Below are 18,836 nucleotides of genomic sequence, written 5' to 3'. Positions count from 1 at the left end.
TTTTAAGTTCGTAGTGAGACGTGAATTCCATTTTTACTTCAATCTGTTATTTTTTTTTTAATAAAGAGAGCGTATTATATTACTAGTTAATTAGCAGTTATGATGGAAATAATAATAATAATAATAATAATAATAGAATAATGTTAGAACACCAACTTAAATTTTAATTATTATGTACCTATTGACACGTAAGTTGTCATATTTTATTAATAAATGTAATCTCTTATCTTTAATTGACGTGACTGTTTTAAATAACCACCAATATAAAGATGACGACTCATATATCACATCAATTGGTAAATAAGAGTTAGAATTTGAGTTAATATCTCTAACATTAGTCATAAGAGTCGAGATTTGATATGACTCATTTAATTCACACGTTTTAAGTCGGTAATTTTAATTCTAAATTTAAATTTTATAAGAAAATCCATTGACGGAAACTTTTTTTATTCAATTTTTTTATGAACAAAAAGTACAATAATAGAATAAGAATTATGATTTTAAACGCATGAACTAAACAAGCTTTATGTACCCGCGAATAATACTAGAACAGGTAAAGTTGCAGGTAATAGCGATTACAAATAGAAAAGGCAAACTCATGTCATGTGTGGGCTGCCGTCAAGCCTTAGCCTTCAGCAACACTAATAATATAAGGAGAAAAAGAGAAATAGGCCAAGACTTGAGATGAATTAAAATTAATATGCCAATAGTTTACATAAGTTAATAAATAGACCAAATTACTGTTTATGTCCATAACTTGTCTGATTATGAACCATAACTTGACAAGTTATTGTCCATAATTCATTATTTTTGTCCATAACTTGTCTGGCTATGAACCATAACTTGACAAATTTATTCATAACTTATCTGGTTATGAACCATAACTTGACAAGTTATGACCTATTAATTTCTATAACTAAAAATTTACTTATATACTTTCTTAAACTTTTTATATTGACCTATTTTTTACTATTTTCGTATAATATAATGCTACAAATATTGCTATATGTAATTTCAGTTATACAATTCCTTTTCCCTATTAGCTTTTCTTTATTAAAACACACACACACACTCACAATTCACAAAAAAAAAAAAAAAAAAAGAAGTCCCGCAGCCATCAATATTGACTTCCATTGAATGTAATATTTGATCATACATGTAGAAAATCTCATTTCTTTTTTCTCTCATAAATGAATGTACACAAACTTCCTTAGTAAACCAAAGAGCAAAATAAGAATTTACACAATTAGGTGTGTCATATAACAAAACCCCAATCCGTACGTTCCTTTTGGACATTATATCCCCCATTCTCCTTCCTTTATTCCCCCCCCCCCCCCCCTAAAAAAATAAAAACTAAAGTTGCGTGGTTTCTTCCTTGTTTGTAATCCCTTGATAGCAACAGAACATAGTATGAATTCTGCCTTCAAAAGCTTCATCTGGTGCTCTCATTCCTTTCCAGCCTCTAAAAGCCTTTTAGGAACGTTTTATAAGTATAATTACCAGTATGTTGTTTCACCTATTTATTAAAAAAAATAAAAAATAATAAAAATAGAGTCAACTAAAGGCCCGTTTAGTTCGCTAATTCGAGTTGAGATATGACTTTATGTGAGAGCTTTTTACTGTAGTAAAAAAGTTAGATGTGATTGTTTCTGAGAGCTTTTTACTGGAGTAAAACTCAAATTTTAAACTTGAATCGGTGAAATGAACGGGGCCTAAAAATTTATAGTCCGTACTAGAGTGGTTGAGACAGTTACGGAAAATTATGAATAGCAGTTACTTGTTTTAATTTTATTTTTCTGACTCTACTACCACATGTATAGTAGATTAGCAGTGCTCAAACCTAAACACAATTGAGGAGTCACATACTTGGAATTGAATCACATGAATCAATCAATGGGGTGCTTGTCAGCCTGCCGAGATGTGTAATGCGCAGAAAGCAAAAGCAGCGAAAGGAAAGCACTAGCCACAAATATTGCATCGAACCACCGGTGATAAAAGTCGAATTGGATATCGCCACCCAGTACATCTGTTATGATGATCCTGCCAAGAGATCAATGATTAAGGCATTGTCTTAATCTGGCAACTGCAATTGATTCAGTTTGTTTCCAAGCTCTCTGAACTAGACTCAAAACACTATGAAATGCAAAATATTGCATGAATACAAGTTAAATGAAGAATGTCACGCAACAATATAAAAGAAGGGCTTTGTTCATTCTTGCTCCTTTCTTCAAGTCAAACATGCAGAATAAATAGCATTCATTCTTCCACAGAAATTTCCTATTGCATTATTTTAGTCTTTTTACTCTTTTATCAGAATATCCAAGCTAGATACATGTTTAAGTTAATATCGGATGACTATATATCACGTACAGTACTACAGTCAGATATTTCAAGCAAGAGAAAAGAAAAAGAAAAAAGAAAAAGAAAAAAGAAAAAAGAAAAAGAAAAAAGGGGGTGGGGTTAATTCCACACAACATAGTTACTCCCTAATTAATGTACCTTCAATATTATTAATGTTATGAAACTGACGTTTTCAAACAAATTTTTTAAATGATTAAAGTTAGATGAATGACGACTATGAAATAGAGACCAGTACTTTCCTGGAGGACATGATAAAGATCCTATTCAACCGTTTGGCGGTTAGAAGCTTCAAGAATGTAAACGTAAGGTATTTCACACGTTAAAAGTGATACTGTTTCTTTGCTAAAAATATGTTGGGGGAAACTTCTGGTATTCCTGTAGCCATGCTTCCAAGTCTATTGAAGCATGTTTCCGCTGAGCAAATTGCACTAGTGGATATTTTTCAGGTTGCTACTATATCAGAATAATTAGCACTACTTGACACAGATAGCAACCAGTCTATAATTATCAGAGAATAATAGGAAAAAAGAATCTAGAATGGTTCCAAACGATAATGTACCGGTAATCAGTTGCCAAGCTTTTTCTTATCAAAAGGATGGAAGAAACGAAGTACATTCCCATGATTTCAGAGAGAAACAATACAACATTGCTTGAAGATCCACTCCCAACTCTGGAAACTGCAAAAAAGAACTATGCACAGAAAGAAACATCAAGCCACGGGATGTAAGAAGCCAATAAGATGGTCAAAGAAAAGCCAAATTTTCAAAAGCAACAATGCTTACCTTCATTAGATTTGTCAAAAAACCACGTACTGATATAACGATCAACATTCCAATGAATAAGAGCGAAATATACTGTACCAAGATGGAAAAGCAGTGTCAAAACACACAAAATAGTCTAATCAGAAACATCCAAACAAGTTAATCATATGATTCAACAACTAACGCTATCGTTGCCACAAACAAGTTAATCACAAAACGGCATTCACAACTAACCTGTGATAACAATGCCACATCAATTCCAATGTCAAAAAACTGCAAGAATATGCTAATTGTCATCGTTACAGGATCAACTGAACCAGCCTGCCAAAAAAAAATTGCAATTTCTTGTACAATAAAAAGAGTGTATCCTTAAAATCATAAGATGAAATATATTGTACAATAGAATAGTGGAGTTAGAAAAGTAATACCTCCTTGAAGACAACACTTTGCAAGGACTGCAAAACGCAATCAGATCAATCAGCCACCTTACTCAAAGATTGCTATCAAGTTTGGGAAAAGGGAGATACTAGCCAAACAGTTTCACAACTTTTTTTTTAAAAAAAAAAAAAAAGCCTTAATTAGAACAACAGGTCCATACCTTAATCATTTTATACACACAATACACCGAGCATGCGTAACCGAGTAGATTCTGCATGTGACCCCTCCATGTCCGAGAATAAGCCGCAGCCTCCTGCAAATAAAGAGTGAATTTTATACCAAACTAGATTTTACCTCGGAAGCCACTGGGATGTCACCGCTAAGTATTAAGTAATGTAGCAAAAGCATCATGATCCATGTTGAATCCGGCACAGATTTAGAAATAAGAGGGCAAGAATTTAGAAAAATCGTATAACTCCGAAAAATTCACTTTACTCTCTTATTGTCAATAGTTCATACTCATAGAATTCACTCTTTTTAACAATCTTCTCATAATTTCAGTCATATACTTGATTCTGGAGCTACCATTTTTACTAGATTACTATGTCATAACATATTGTTACTCTCCAATGCATTGTCATGAATTTCTCTTTAAAGTATAAAAACCCTATCCATGCTTCGTACGCATTCTTCGCCCATATAAGCTATCATTTGATATCAGCAGAGAATAACCATGAAATCACTTCTTAACCATTTCGACCAATATTACCCACGCTAGCACCTGCACCTCAGCTATTGTATTGACACCTACGCTGAGATTTCCCTAATGCCTCAAGTGCTCCATGAGCCACAGATAATACGATGACGCCTAACCCTTACATAGCAAAATCCCATCAAATGCCTAGAGTGTAAGAATACAAGGCACAAAAGCAATATTGACATTTCAAATATAAACTCCTAGGCATAATTCCTATAGCGAACCTTGGCTTGGCGAAGCTCGTAGATTTCCAAGAATAGTTGCTTTGAAAGCTCCTCTAGTGCTTGCACCTCTGCTTCCATGCTTTTAATATCTTGAGAGAGAGAGATACGACATAGTTAGCAAACAAAGAAAAGGACATAAGACAATGAATACAGTAGATTGACCAGCTCACTCACAATGATATCTCAAAGTTAAAACACAAAAATTTGTGCAGGCCTAATTCCGTTGGATTTATATTATCAGCCAAAGTGTTCAAATAACGTTTAGCCATTAAACAAAGGCCCACATAACGAATAGGAGTAAATCAACAGTCATAACCTTGCTCCTTTTGGTCGTCTTGCACGGATCTGACAACGGTACCAACAATTCGTCTGAGGAAAGATCCGGCCTTTAATTTCTGCAATATATAACTTTGAATGAGCAAGATACATTTCTTTTCTTTTTGGTAGCAGAAATTGAAGAACACATACTTCCTAAATAGAAGACTGAAAATAGTTTTGGTAAATAACTAGAGAAGAATAATAACAGAAGAATGAGAAGAGAGCATATAGTTAATAGTTAAAGGGAGTGAACCTCTTCGGATCCCTGAATACGGTCCATCTCCATTTGAGAAAGAATGATTTTCTTTTTCTTTGCAATACAAGTCTCAATTGATTGCATGAGTTGTCTTTCCAAGGCCTTAATTTCTGACTCTTCGATCTCTCTGGAACAACCAAGTGAATTAATAATAGTAATAATGTAAGGATGATAATGGTAATAATAAAAATTAAGAATAGATGAAAGAAAGAATTGAGTGAGTACCGAATGAAGAGAGAGAGGTAACTGTAAGGCAAATTGACAGCTCCAAAACCAGACAAGACAGCCATAACGGTAACACCAATGACGCCGATTCTACTAACCAATTGAGGCATGGTGAAGAAACCTGCACAACAATTAAGATTTAACACAACTTTTTTATATTAAATTAAAAAAAGAAAAAGTGTATATTGCATTGTATGATTGCATTGTATGATCTTAAACTTGATGATATAATACAATACAAAAGCGTAATAGTATTAGTAAAGAAAGACGAGGTTTTTTTTTTTGACCTTTATCAGGGGAAGGCATAGGGAAGTGAATGCCCATTCGCCAAAAAGCATAAAGGAAAGCCACCACAAACACTAGTGCTCCCAGACAAGCCCTTTCCTTTCTAACACCTGAGAATTGAGATGATAAACAGACAGAGAGCGTATAATATCATACTATATTAATTTATATCTCATCACAATATTAAAAAAAAAAAAGAATACATTACGACGATAAATATTGAATTGAATGAATCAAATGACTGAATCGATTGAAAGAAATGAAGTAGAGTTACCGGAGTTGCAGAGCATCAAGTAACAATGATAATAAGGCAGCATGAAGACCAGCAACAGTATCAAACAGAACAAATCCACCTTCCAGTTCAACCATCGCGTCCTACGAATATTCATTCATTAATTAATTGATTGATAAATTAAAAGTAATAACGAAATATAAGGAATGAAAAAGGGCAGATTAGATTATAGTAGTAGTAGTATGCGACAGACTGTTTGGAGAGAAGAGGAATGATCTCGAAGAGGACGAGCTGAAGAAGATTGCAAGAGAAGGCGAAGACGACGCTGAATATGATCTGAACAAGGACGCGCTTTTCCTCGTACTCTTTGTAGAGACGCCGATTCAAGAACCAGAGTCCGGTCCACCCCAGCCCACACAACGACCCTATCGCCACCGTCCCCTCGTATATCGCCCATCCCCACCCTCCTCCTTCCGATCCCATCTCTCCTCTCTTCTCTTCTCTTCTCCGATCCCAAATCCAACGCCAATGAATGCCGTTCCTTTCTCTTTTTTTTTTGTTTTTTTTTTTTGTTTTTGTTATTGGCATAAATGGTCATCAACATTTTTAATAAGTTACAGTTTCGTTTTAACTTTTTTTAACAAATCGACCCCAACCCTTTAAAATAAATGCAATCTGATTATTTTCATCGAGGTACGTTTAAAAGCTAATTAGAAAAATCCATATGACTATCCACGTGACCTAAATTATTAGTAGAAAGATGAAATTACCTGTTTAAACTCGTCTGGTGACTAAAGATGAAGTTGCTGAAAATCTAACCGGAAATAATCAAAACTATTCCGACGACCAATTACGGTAAACTTGGTAATGGATTTATTCAGCTCAATGAGAGGAGTCTAAAGCCACCACTTACTAGAGGATTAGATGTCGAATGGCGCCGAAATCTACGTTTGAATCATCCTTCCACCGTATAAACTACCCTCAAATCAATCAAGGATGTGTTTTTACACATATATCTTAAGTTAAGGGGTCACGTGATCTTCTTCAGTTAATTTTTGGACGGATCTTGATAAAAATGACTAAGTTGCATATGTTTTAAATGACTGTAGGTTGATTTATCAAAAAAAATGTTAGAGACTAAACTGTGACTTATTAAATAAATTGTGAACTATTTGTACTAATAATTCTTTTTTTTTCTTTTTTTTTTTTTTTCGTTTTCACTCTAGTCTCGTCTGTACTATATCAATGTGGTTACCACCAACAATTCATTTCCGTTTTCATCTTAAAGCTCCTTTTTGATCCTCAATCCGTATTTATTTTATTTACTGTTAGAAACACATTTTATATTTAGTAAAAAAAAAAACACACATATTTAATACTCTCAAACAATGAAAGCCTGAAAAGTGCTCTGTGTGAAGGCCGTAAAAAAAAGGATTTTAACACATTTATTTTTTAAATTTATTGTGATTTAATAAATTACTTTATATATTTTTAATTTTAACAATTAAATTCCCGAATTTATCGAGCTGCTGTAATTAACCCCATTTGACTAACTTCTGTTAAAAAACTAACGGAATTTGAGGCAAAATGGGTATTTTATATGCATGAAATTACTAAAGAGAATATTAATAAAAACCTAAACTGATCTCAACCATCCATCTTGTATCATTTAATCTCAACCATCCATTTTTTTATCAGGTCAATTTGCTAATTGGATTTTAGGAACTGATTTGGGCGAAGTTTTTTGCTGGGCTTAAAACTTTCACAAGGGTCAATTAATTATTGGGCCGACAGCTTTGTAGAGCCCGTTTGATTGAGCTGGAAATGCAGATCGTGGGAGAAGAAAGGAGCAGCCGCCGTTTCTCTACATCTCGTCGCCGCGATAGCCGAGCTCGCTTCGGCGCTGAGACCCAAACGACGGCGGAAGTGCCGCCTAAAGAAAATTATCCATTGACAAAAAAGAAATTAAATAAAAACACCTGTAAAAAAATTATTTTCATAGAAATACAGTGACCCAAAATTATTTTTAAAAGGTTCGCATGAAAAATTGAATTGTAAAAAAATTCATAAAACAAAAAATTTAAAAAGTAAATTAAAACATTTAAAGGAGAAAAATAATAAAGATGACAAAAAAGTGAAAAAGTAGGAAAAAAAGATAAAGAAAAAAAAAAGAGAGGAGGAACACTATTACAAGAGCCAAAGGCTCTATGTATTGTTATATGTAAGACATTAATTAATTAATTAATTTTCCATTTTATGTCATCTATATATTTTGAGATTTAACAACAAATCATGCCATTTATTCTAAATCATTACACATTTATATCTTCATATTCAAATTTATACTCAATTTTTATCTTTTTTTGATAGGGGAATTTTTATCTTTTTTAAGTCAACGATCACGGATGGCAACGAAACGTATTTTATAATTAATTAGGTTTTTTTTACGGTGAAAATATTTTTAAAAAATATTAATAAAATACTAAATTTTTATAAGAGGTCATACCATAAATACTCTTAATCAATAATAAATAAATAAACCTGTCAAAAATATGATGTTGCACTAATAAATTTTTTTTAAGAGGTCCCACATAAAGACTTTGAAAAAGAAGTACGTGGTCACCGTTGAGAAATGTAAAAGGCCACATGTTTTGGGATTTGGCGGTGATAATTGACATGGGGTCAAGAAATTGTGTCGGTGGTCCGGTGGAGGTAAATTTGTTTTTTTTTTTTTTTTTTGTTAATTTTTTTCAATGAGTAGAACATATATTTGTACACATATAAACAGCATAATATTTAGAATTATAAGTTATTAGTCGTCGAATTGTTTATATTATTTAACGAGATAAAACTAACTTTCTAGTCTTGAGCGAAAAAAACAATTTTTTAAATAGAAAAAATTACTTATTTACACATTTTTAATAGAAAATTTTAATTTAATAAATAGCTTAAAATACTCATCACACAAAAGTTGGCCAAAAGAAAGAAAAAAGAAAAAAGAAAAAAAAAAGAGATATTGGTTTTTCATAAAATGAGCATTTAAGGAAAGTTGTATAATTGAGCATTGAGAAATATCTTATCATTATGGACGATTAAAAAGTATTTTCTTGGTCATATATAATCGTCGACAGTGTTGAAAATATTTCACACGTTTTTTCTTTTATTGAGAAGTGGTGGGAAGACAGAAGAGTTAAAAAAAAAAAAAACAAAAAAAACAAAAACAAAACAATGGGCCACCCGGCCACAAACAAGGGAAGGATGAGGCAGTCGCACAGGCATAGCAATGAGACAGCTCACACCCAAAGGCCAAAAGGTTAGCCGGTAATCCCCCGAATTACAGTAAACCCGCGTCTTCTAATTATTTTCGAATTATCGAAACGAAATATCGAATCTAGTTGCTTCCTTTCTTGGCCCTACAAATATTAAGTTTTAATTAATGTCCGAAAACCGAATCAATGAAGGAGGAGGAGAGGAGAGTCCATCCTCCGCAATGAGACTCGTTTTCTTTTCCACTTGAAGATTGAAGATTGAAGATTGAAAATTGAAAGAAAACAGAAATCGAATTCATTCAGAGCCCCGTTAATGCTCCGCTCCCCTCCATTCACCTTTTGTTTTCTCCCGAATCAACACCCTTCGTCTTCTTCTTCATCTGCATCTGCATCTGCATCATCTTTTCTTTTCCAGGTATCCTCTCTCTCTCTCTCTCTCTCTCTCTCTCTCTCTCTCTCTCTCTCTCTCTCTCTCTCTCTCCTTTCTTACATTTATCGATCTGATCTGATTCATAATGCACTTTAGCTTTACCATTCTTCTTCTCGCATTTTCCTTTCCTATCCCCTACGCGTTTTCTTCTTCCTCTAGAACCCCAATTTTCTCTAGTTACCTTTTATTTCTTGCGCTACTCTAAATGAAATAGGGCCTTTTTTCTTTCTTCTTTATTTTCTCGCATAATTTCCTTTTATACATTCACCAATTTAATATCAAATCAATTTACTTACTACATTATTTTTCTATTAAAATGAATTGTCCTTCTAATGAAATATCCTTTAAATTTCGTTCCAAGAAATCAAAGAAAGATGTTTTCTTTTGTTTATTGATTTTTCACATAATTTGAAATTTTCCTCCGTTGAGCCGATAAGATTCGAGTCAAATTCACTTGGATGCATTATATTATATTTCGTCTAAGAATTTCAGTCGCAAGAAATGAAAGAAAGAGGAGTGGTTTATTAAATGTAAGATTTTGACGCAAATTCCTTTCTTTCTTTTTTTTTTCTTTTTTTTTTTTGTTGAGGTAGCTGCTAAGCTAAGAAGATGGGTTCAAACGACGGGAAGATTCACCCAGTGACGGAAAACGACCAGAAAAAGGTTGTGAAGGCGTTCAAGATCTTCGTTGGGTACGACACGCGTGAGGATCTGGCCTACGAGGTGTGCCGCTACTCCATCTTGAAGCGCGCTTCGATCCCCGTGGAGATCTGTCCCATAAAACAGTCTGATCTGAGGAAGAAGGGGCTCTATTGGCGCGAAAGAGGCCAATTGGAGAGCACCGAGTTCTCCTTCTCTCGCTTCCTGACTCCCGCTTTGGCTAATTACCACGGCTGGGCCATGTTCGTCGACTGCGACTTCCTCTACCTTGCCGACATTAAGGTTTGAACTCTCTCAACACACTCTTTTTGGATAAATAAATAATGTATCTATCATATCATGTACGAATATGAAAGTGGTAGCTAAGTAAGTGTGGTCGTGTTTTGTCTTATTAATACTAATAATAATGAAGGAACTCACGGACATCATCGACGACAAATACGCGGTAATGTGCGTCCAACACGATTATACTCCGAAGGAGACAACCAAAATGGACGGGGCCGTACAGACGGTGTATCCGAGGAAGAACTGGTCGTCCATGGTGTTGTACAACTGTGGACATCCCAAGAACAGGGTGCTGACTCCTGAGGTTGTGAATTCCCAGACGGGGGCTTTCCTCCATAGGTTCCAGTGGCTCGATGATTCCGAGATTGGTTCTGTTCCCTTTGTTTGGAACTTTCTAGAAGGCCACAACAAGGTTGTTGAGGGTGACCCCTCCACTTTCCCAAAGGCTGTTCATTACACAAGAGGGGGGCCATGGTTTGATGCCTGGAAGCATTGTGAGTTTGCTGGTCTCTGGTTGAACGAGATGGAATCCTACTTGAAGGAGGCCAAAAACAAGTCCCATGACAATTGAGTAACTGAATGTGTTTGTTCATCTTGTTGCTTTCAAGATTTATTCCCAATCCATTCATTATTTTTCTCTGATTAGTATTATAATTACACTATTCTCTCGGTTGAACTCGTAGTCCAACCCCACCCCATATATAATGTCTGTTTAGAACATGTGTTTGTTTGAAGTGATTCTTTTTGGGCATAGTTGGGCACTCCTATATGCCTAATTATTCATTGTGTGGAATTTGTTGTTATTTTCAACCAGAGTCTGTCATTGGCGTAAAAGGAAGAAGGGAATGTGGGATGTTTTGTAGAAGCAATTGTTAATGTTTCTCTCATTTCTTGTAATTTATTATATATTGTGGAATTAGTGGAATAAAGACATATTTGATGTGGTGGATGCATGTATAATGAAGTTTTTGACTCTTGTTTACTGTTTTGGTGGTTGTTATGTGCACTAGTAGTGTGCATTATAACCAACAAAATATCTTTTTTGGTCTTTTCTTCCTTATTTATGTTAGTTTGTTGTATACTAGTGTTTCATGTTTGATGTGGTACTACTCCAAGCTACCCAAATTGTGGACTACTGAACAATCATCAAATCATTCATAACCTAATTTGCCCATGGCTCTGTTTGTGAAAGCTTAGGACTTGGGAATTTTGAAATAAATTACCAAACAAGTTTATTATTCTTAGTTGTTATTTTAATTTTGAAGAAGCAACACATGAAGCTGCCGAATCTGAAATTATGTCATACCCACCTGCTTATTACTTCACTGCAGTAAGCCTATGTTTGGTAGAATGAAAAAAAGGAGAATAAATAAATTGGAATAAGGATTTTGGAGAGGAAAAATGAATCTTTAGTTGTTTAGTAGAGAGGAAAATGAAGGAGGAAGTAAATTGATAGGGCTCACTATTTTCCAATCTCGTAAAGAAAGAGATACAAATTTGACAAGAAAAGAGTTGCAAAATAGCTGTTTTGATAATCACTTATAATTTTCTTTTTTTTTTTTTTATTTACGTAAGGATGTTATAGGAAAATATACTAAATTTGACATTTTTTTTTTTCAACTCTTCTTTCTTTTCTATTATTTTCAATGCCTCCTACAAAGCATAGCATGAGAGACGCAGAGATGAGAGACGATTGGTTATGGAATTCTGTTCTGTATTTGTATCTTAGCACGCCTCATTTTAACTTACTGGTGAAGATTGGATAAAAAACCAAAAGTAGTATGCTCTTGTTAAGTCCGGAGAAAATAAATCATGAGTACTGGAGAGTGGAGAGTGATGTGGGGCTCCATCTTTTATTATTATTATTATTATGTTTTGTTTTGTTTTTTTTTTTTTTTTTTTTGTTGAAAGGAAACGCTTTCACTCTGAAGTCAAATTAGGCAGAGGAAGAACAAAGAAGAGCTCTACAAACGGAGTAACTGGATTTCCATCCAAAACCGAACAGCCGCCCGTGTGGCCAATGGTTTCTTTCAGGGGCACAGATAGGGGAAGAAGAGGGGTGGCTAAAGAAGAAACGAAAAATTCACAGGAGAAGAGAGTGGGAGTCGTCAATGTCCACCATAACCCTCACCCCACCCGCCATGTCCACATGCTCCTCCATGCTTACCCACCAAGAAACCCTTCCAGGAGAAGAGAGTCGTCAATGTCCACCACCTCATCCTCCTCTGAGGCAATAGCCAGGGACTTGCACTTGTTTAGGGAAAGCTAAAGAAGACAGCCAAAATGAAAGAGACGCGAGAGAAAACCTCGGACGAGACTAAGGATAGTTTTTAAGATGTAAAATCTAATAAAATCAGTGTTTACTCTGGAAAGAAAAGATTTAAGATTTAAATTTTAATGTAATATTTTGAATTAGAATTATTAAAAAAAAAAAAAACCACTTTGTTTTAATTTTGGTTGGTTCACACCTCACGTCAAACTCTTAATTTTAATTCACATTATTTAAACCCAAAAATTTATAATTTAAACTAAAAATTAGAACTATCATAGTTTCTCTAAAATCACTTTTTTTTTTTTTTGTAATTTCCATCTTTTTTTATATTAATTTAATTGTATAGAGAAAAAGACAGCGCCGAATTAGTTTTTTCCCAGAATATATATTGCAGGAACGATTAGGAAGTCGCCAGAAACAAATACATATGTATATACATGATACATCGGTTTGTTGGAAATGATAAAAACAAAAATTAGTTGTAAATGTTAGTGTCCCAAAAAGGTGTGTACGTGGAAATAGGAGGCCCACGTGAACAGAGGAGGAAAGGGAGGAGGAGGCTGGGATAGATAGAATTATAAGAAACTGTTGCTATACAATATACGAAAGAAAGAAAGAAAGAAAGAAAGGGAAAGGTGTGTACGCAGCCGCCAATGGCATGGCATCCGTCCAGATCGAGGGAGGCTAATTTGGTGCTAACTTGCTAATTGCGTCTCTACTCTCTTCTCCACGGACTTCCACAATACCAGCACACAATAGTTGGAGTCAAAAAGAGAACGTGGCAAATTCATCAGTTGGAAAGGATAGGGAAGAGAGAGAAAGGACTATAATAATAATCGTCATTATTATTATTATTATTATTATTATTATTATTATTATTATTATTATTATATTCCAAACAAACAAATCGGCAGGGCAGGTAAGCACAGGTTTTCTTGTTATATAATAAAAAATGGGGGTTGGCGTCATGAGAATGAGTTGGAGCACAACAACGCTCCTCCTCTGCTCTCAATCTCACAACCCTACTACTATCCTCTTCCGCCGCCCACCCTCCTTTTCTTTTCGAGACACAACAAGGAGGAGACAGAGGTCTATCCACCTCCGCGCGCGAAGAGCCGCTGCCACGGAAGCGCAATTGGACGACGACGACCACAGCGGCATCATGTGGAAGCAGCTGCAGAAGGGCATCGCCGAGTTCTACGACGAGTCCTCCACTCTCTGGGAGAACATCTGGGGTGACCATATGCATCACGGCTTCTACGACCCCGATTCCTCTGTTTCCCTTTCCGACCACCGCCCCGCCCAGATCCGCATGATCGACGAGGCCCTCCGTTTCGCTTCTCTTCCCGGTACTTCTCTACTTTACACATACATATATATACATATATATACATACACACACACACACACATATATATATATATATGCCTATTCTGTGCTCTCTTCTTCTTTCTTCTTTCTTCTTTTTCATTTTCGTCTTCTTTCCTTACCTACTGCTACTAAGTATTATTATACAATATATTATCCGATGATATGCTATGGTCGGTTCATGGTTGGTCAGAGGAGCCAAAGAATGTGGTGGATGTTGGATGCGGGATCGGAGGGAGCTCCAGGTACATAGCTTCCAAGTACGGGGCCAAATGCAAAGGCATCACTCTTAGCCCTGTCCAAGCCCAAAGGGCCAATGCTCTTGCTTCATCTCAGTCCTTGTCTCCTCAGGTACCCTATTCCAGTTTCCACCAACGCAACTAATATCCATTCTCCTTCGTTCAAAATCTTGAATCATAATTGATTGATGATGAGCAGGTGTCCTTCCAAGTTGCAGATGCTCTGGATCAACCCTTTGCAGATGGGAAATTCGATCTCGTTTGGTCCATGGAGAGCGGCGAGCACATGCCTGACAAATCTAAGGTTCATCAACATCCAACACACGCACGCACACGCATCATCAAAGATTCAATGATTCTTTGTTTTTAGATCAAAAAGAAAAATACAATTGCTTTTGTTAGTGAACTGGTAATATTGAAACGGAATACATTGCTTGCATTGCAGTTCGTGAGTGAGTTGGCTAGAGTAGCAGCCCCCGGAGGCACTATAATAATAGTGACATGGTGCCACCGGGACCTCAAGCCGGGCGAAGAATCCCTGCAGCCGTGGGAGCAAACTCTGCTCAACAAGATATGCGACGCCTTTTATCTTCCCGCTTGGTGTTCCACCGCTGATTATGTCCGCTTGATGGAGTCTCTCTCGCTTCAGGTTACTAAAATCATACTTACAAAAGCCAGCCAGCTCTTTTTGCTACCAATCTATAAATATTGCTTATTTGCTTTGCTTTTATTGTCTTCTGTTTGGCAGGACATCAAGGCAGCAGATTGGTCTCAGTATGTTGCTCCCTTTTGGCCGGCCGTCATACGCTCCGCTCTCACATGGAAGGGCCTCACCTCTCTTTTGCGCGCCGGTAAATCTCTCAACATCTTCATTTTCAATCTAATTTAGAGCCAAAAAGAAATTGTTATGTATATATAGTCGATATGTTCCCTCATCCCTGTGGTGGTGATGGATTATAATTGTAGTGTTCATTTAATTAAGATCTTCTTTTGTAATGGACTTGTCTTCACTCTCAAACATGAAACGCCTTCATCCACTGCTCTCTCTCTCTCTTCTTTTTTTTTTCATCAAACTTGTTTTCCAGTTTTTAAAGTTAAAACTTACTTACTAATTGTGATTGTTGTCTTGGTCAGGACGGAAGACAATAAGAGGAGCCTTGGCAATGCCGTTGATGATAGAAGGATACAAGAAGGACCTAATTAAGTTTGCCATTATTACATGCCGAAAGCCTCATCAATAAAGCCTCTTCAAGAGTGGAGTTGGGCAAGTAGTATTACATCTTAGTGATTTTTTATCTTCAATCATAGGCAAACATGATTTGTTTGTAATTTCCAGAAGGGCTTATGAGTTTGTGATGTTCAGATATGAATAATAAGACTAATGTCCCATCATTAATTTCCATGATGCACATTTTTAGCCCCTGCTTGTTTCATAAGTTCAAACTAAACCTTTTTGCTACAGTTCACAAAATTTAATTTTCAAACTTATGAACCAAATGTGTCATTAGTCTATCTATGTTGTTTCTTTGTGAAGGTCATTGTCTAATAACATCATACTATGGTGTTTCAACTATGATAGTGACAAAAAAAAAAAAACTCGTCAAGTGGCACTTGATACGACTTCATCTGATGAATCTTGCTATGCTCGTTGCCATCTCCAAGTGTTTTTATTTTTTTTATGCATATACACACACGTGATGGAAATCTAAGAAAGTGATTGATGTACTGTTTGGATTATTATCTTTATTTTGCAGATGACTCTGAGAAATCTATCTCGCTTCTATAGTTTTGCATCCTTTTACAGCTTACTAGAATTGTGTCACTCTTAAGTTAATATATGAAAGGAAGGGCATAAATCTTATCTTTTTGTCTTTAAAACTAAAAGAGACACTTCTCAAGAACAAAAAATACCACTCAACACAGTACTAACATTTATGCCATCAAAGTGGCATAATAAAAAAAACATGCGAATTAAAAAATAACGTTAAGTGGTACAAGCTTATATTTTGAGTTGGCATAAATGTGAAAGATAGAAAGAAAAAAAAAAAATTGATAGTATGTGTAAGTTTCTCCCAGATTTTTCTATTTTGCTTTTACCTTTTTCTTAAGATTTATCTCACTTCTCAATTAGGCTTTTTCTACCTTTGTCCACAAGGAGAAATGTGAAGGCCCATTTCTCAACTTTCAATTTGAAATCAGGCTAAAGAGTAACATCAAAAAGTAAATATGACTAATGTGTCTTTGCCTACTTGGTTGATATATAATTTGAGACTATTAAATGTGAATGTTTACCTCATGTTGTTTTTGTTAGAAGTTGGTTGGGTTAATCAACACACCACTATGAAAGATTTGACACGAGGAAATAGAACAAGATTCGCATTTAACACTACAAATTTCCAAATGACAAATCTGAAATACAAATTCAACGCCAAGATACATACAAAACTAAAGGGGAAGAAAATTCAAAGCTTTTCCCATCCCGATTTGAGAAAATTTTGATTCAATCCAAACTTTGATCATTTCCAATCTGCAGGTGTCTATTATTTTGTTTGATAACATCAGTCTTAATAGTACATATTGTACGTTTAATATGAATGATATATCTTTGGCCTGGAAGGCATGAATTCTCTTGGAAAATATCAACCGTATTATATGTGCCAACAACCATATTAATTTTATTTTATTTTGTCTGTTGAATAATGAACACAACTTAATTCTTTTCATGCCTCTATTAGTTTTTTAGCATGGAATGTACATTTTTGTTGTATATGTTGATTACTCATTAATGTTATTTTTTTGTTGTTGTAATTATATTTTGAATGAAGAATGAAAAAAAAAAAAAAAGAATTAATTATCATAGATTTATTGTTAGAAAACTCAAAATCATAGCATTATGATTTTTTTTTTAAAGTTAAACAAGTATTTCTAAATACTAAAATTAATTATATATATTTAAATTTCATATCACGTCTATTTTAATCATTTTAACTACTCACAGTAATTTAACCTCACAATTTACTAAACGTTATTATATTAATTTTAGAACTAGCACAACTAGTATAATTATAATTTATTAAATACTCAACTACTTTTTATAACAACTATTTTTTCTTTCAACACAGTTAAAAATAATTTTTTTTTAAATTTACAGTGCTATCAAACTAATTCATTGTGCCTTTTTAACACCTGTAGGTACAAAGAAAGAAAAAAAAAATAAAATAAGGACAACTTTTTGGTGGGTACTAAAAAATACCCTACCCATACAAAATTGCTTTGAATAATTACATTTTATCTGATTTGAATTTTCAAAACACGCAACGCCAACTCTAAGAAAATAAAAGGAGAAAATAAAAAACATAAGCAGAATTATGTAGTAAGGTTATCACGAGAAGGAAAGGAGTAGGGTAGTAGCCATGACAACTGACAAAAAATAGGGAATGACTCGTGAGGGAGAAAACATGAACATAAGAATGAAAAGCCCATAATAAATACTTCACAACCTGAACCCCACAACCCCAACACGCTTTCGCTTTCAGTATTTATATATATATATATATATATACACACATAATCCTAGAAACAAATAATAATAAATAATAATAATAACAGATGAAGAAGAGAGCATTAATTCAACAAAAACGACACAGCAGGCAGCAAGCAAGCATCCATATCTATCTATTTGTGTGTGTGTATATATATATAAAACAGAAAAATGGAAAAACAGGAATGAGACTGGAAACCAGCCTCTCTAATGAGATCGCCGTTGACGGGTGGATATGGGATCTCAAAGCTATGTAACCCCAAAAACAAAAAAGGCCATCCTGCCTGGGGCCCAACCGAACCACTAAGTAAAAATAAAAAATAAAAAATAAAAAATAAAAAATAAAAAATAAAAAAAAAGTCGCCACACATTATTAATTATTTCACTTTGTTTACTTTTTAAGAAACATTATTTAATTTACATGGGAATAATTTCGTAATGAAAAATAAAAAGTGGTACTAAGTTATTTAGTTTTGAATTATCAAATTACAAAATACATAAAATCGACGAAACTTGACCTGTAAAAAGTTAACAGTTCAAAACTTTACTCTATCAAAATAGTATTATTTTTTTCGTATGCTAATTTTAAGGTTATGTTACATAAAAAGAGACAATATCCTTAAAAGAAAAGGAGGACAACAACAATTATAATTTCTATAAAATAAAAAAAAATAAAAAAGAAAGTTGCAATAATTTACTTCTTTTTTTTTTTTTTTAGGGAAATATAAGAAGTTTCATTTGATTATTAAATAATAATAGTAATTTTGGACAAAATAAAAGCAGAAAATAATAAATAACAATCAGAAATTCAAAAAGCCGCCATAGCATTGGCATATGTAAAGGAGAGAGAATCAGAAATTCAGAAGTCCGACTCTCTCTCTCACTCGCGTTAATCCATAAATGGAGCAGAAAAAAGAAGAAGAAAACAAGTAGAGATTTATATATAATATAATAAAGTAAGTATAACAAAAGAAA

The 18,836-nt window shown here is 34.3% G+C and overlaps 3 protein-coding genes across 4 annotated transcripts; 2 read left to right on the top strand and 1 right to left on the bottom strand.

Moving 5' to 3' along the window:
• Nucleotides 1-1,339: 1,339 nt before the first annotated feature.
• Nucleotides 1,340-6,384, bottom strand: LOC21402587 (GPCR-type G protein 1). 2 transcript variants are annotated; one of them, XM_024165404.1, is made up of 14 exons: nt 6,051-6,384; nt 5,840-5,940; nt 5,568-5,675; nt 5,281-5,401; nt 5,053-5,182; nt 4,798-4,876; nt 4,482-4,570; nt 3,721-3,813; nt 3,551-3,577; nt 3,357-3,443; nt 3,144-3,215; nt 2,921-3,051; nt 1,867-2,040; nt 1,340-1,516 (listed from the first exon to the last, which is right to left on the bottom strand). In XM_024165404.1, the coding sequence occupies exons 1-13, from the start codon at nt 6,278-6,280 to the stop codon at nt 1,887-1,889; spliced, it is 1,422 nt and encodes a 473-aa protein (XP_024021172.1). In that variant the 5' UTR covers nt 6,281-6,384; the 3' UTR covers nt 1,340-1,516; nt 1,867-1,886. The 2 variants fall into 2 exon arrangements, with proteins under 2 accessions (XP_024021172.1, XP_024021174.1); XM_024165406.1 differs by having other exon boundaries at nt 1,340-1,470.
• Nucleotides 6,385-9,157: 2,773 nt separating this feature from the next.
• LOC21402586 (protein CDI) lies at nt 9,158-11,423 on the top strand. Its single transcript, XM_010089146.2, has 3 exons — nt 9,158-9,481; nt 10,090-10,438; nt 10,569-11,423. The coding sequence occupies exons 2-3, from the start codon at nt 10,106-10,108 to the stop codon at nt 11,010-11,012; spliced, it is 777 nt and encodes a 258-aa protein (XP_010087448.1). The 5' UTR covers nt 9,158-9,481; nt 10,090-10,105; the 3' UTR covers nt 11,013-11,423.
• A 2,171-nt stretch (nt 11,424-13,594) lies between these two features.
• Nucleotides 13,595-15,740, top strand: LOC21402584 (tocopherol O-methyltransferase, chloroplastic). Its single transcript, XM_010089144.2, has 6 exons — nt 13,595-14,062; nt 14,275-14,432; nt 14,520-14,624; nt 14,766-14,969; nt 15,069-15,171; nt 15,455-15,740. Exons 1-6 carry the CDS (start codon nt 13,666-13,668, stop codon nt 15,559-15,561), a joined length of 1,074 nt encoding a protein of 357 aa, XP_010087446.1. The 5' UTR covers nt 13,595-13,665; the 3' UTR covers nt 15,562-15,740.
• Nucleotides 15,741-18,836: the final 3,096 nt, after the last annotated feature.

This window comes from Morus notabilis, unplaced genomic scaffold, assembly GCF_000414095.1.
Source record: "Morus notabilis unplaced genomic scaffold, ASM41409v2 Scaffold201, whole genome shotgun sequence".
Lineage (NCBI taxonomy): Eukaryota > Viridiplantae > Streptophyta > Magnoliopsida > Rosales > Moraceae > Morus > Morus notabilis.
This window is presented reverse-complemented; position numbering and strand designations above follow the sequence as displayed.

Bases quoted from the DNA above. Each gene is read 5' to 3' on its own strand.
- LOC21402587 (XM_024165404.1), bottom strand. From the start codon at position 6,280: ATGGGATCGGAAGGAGGAGGGTGGGGATGGGCGATATACGAGGGGACG. The intron at 5,402-5,567 runs GTCAAAAAAAAA...ATTGTTGTGCAG, and splicing joins TATGCCTTCCCCTGATAAAG to GTTTCTTCACCATGCCTCAA. The intron at 3,814-4,481 runs GTTCGCTATAGG...CTTTATTTGCAG, and splicing joins ACGAGCTTCGCCAAGCCAAG to GAGGCTGCGGCTTATTCTCG.
- LOC21402586 (XM_010089146.2), top strand. From the start codon at position 10,106: ATGGGTTCAAACGACGGGAAGATTCACCCAGTGACGGAAAACGACCAG. The intron at 10,439-10,568 runs GTTTGAACTCTC...ATAATAATGAAG, and splicing joins TCTACCTTGCCGACATTAAG to GAACTCACGGACATCATCGA.
- LOC21402584 (XM_010089144.2), top strand. From the start codon at position 13,666: ATGGGGGTTGGCGTCATGAGAATGAGTTGGAGCACAACAACGCTCCTC. The intron at 14,970-15,068 runs GTTACTAAAATC...TCTGTTTGGCAG, and splicing joins TGGAGTCTCTCTCGCTTCAG to GACATCAAGGCAGCAGATTG. The intron at 15,172-15,454 runs GTAAATCTCTCA...TGTCTTGGTCAG, and splicing joins CACCTCTCTTTTGCGCGCCG to GACGGAAGACAATAAGAGGA.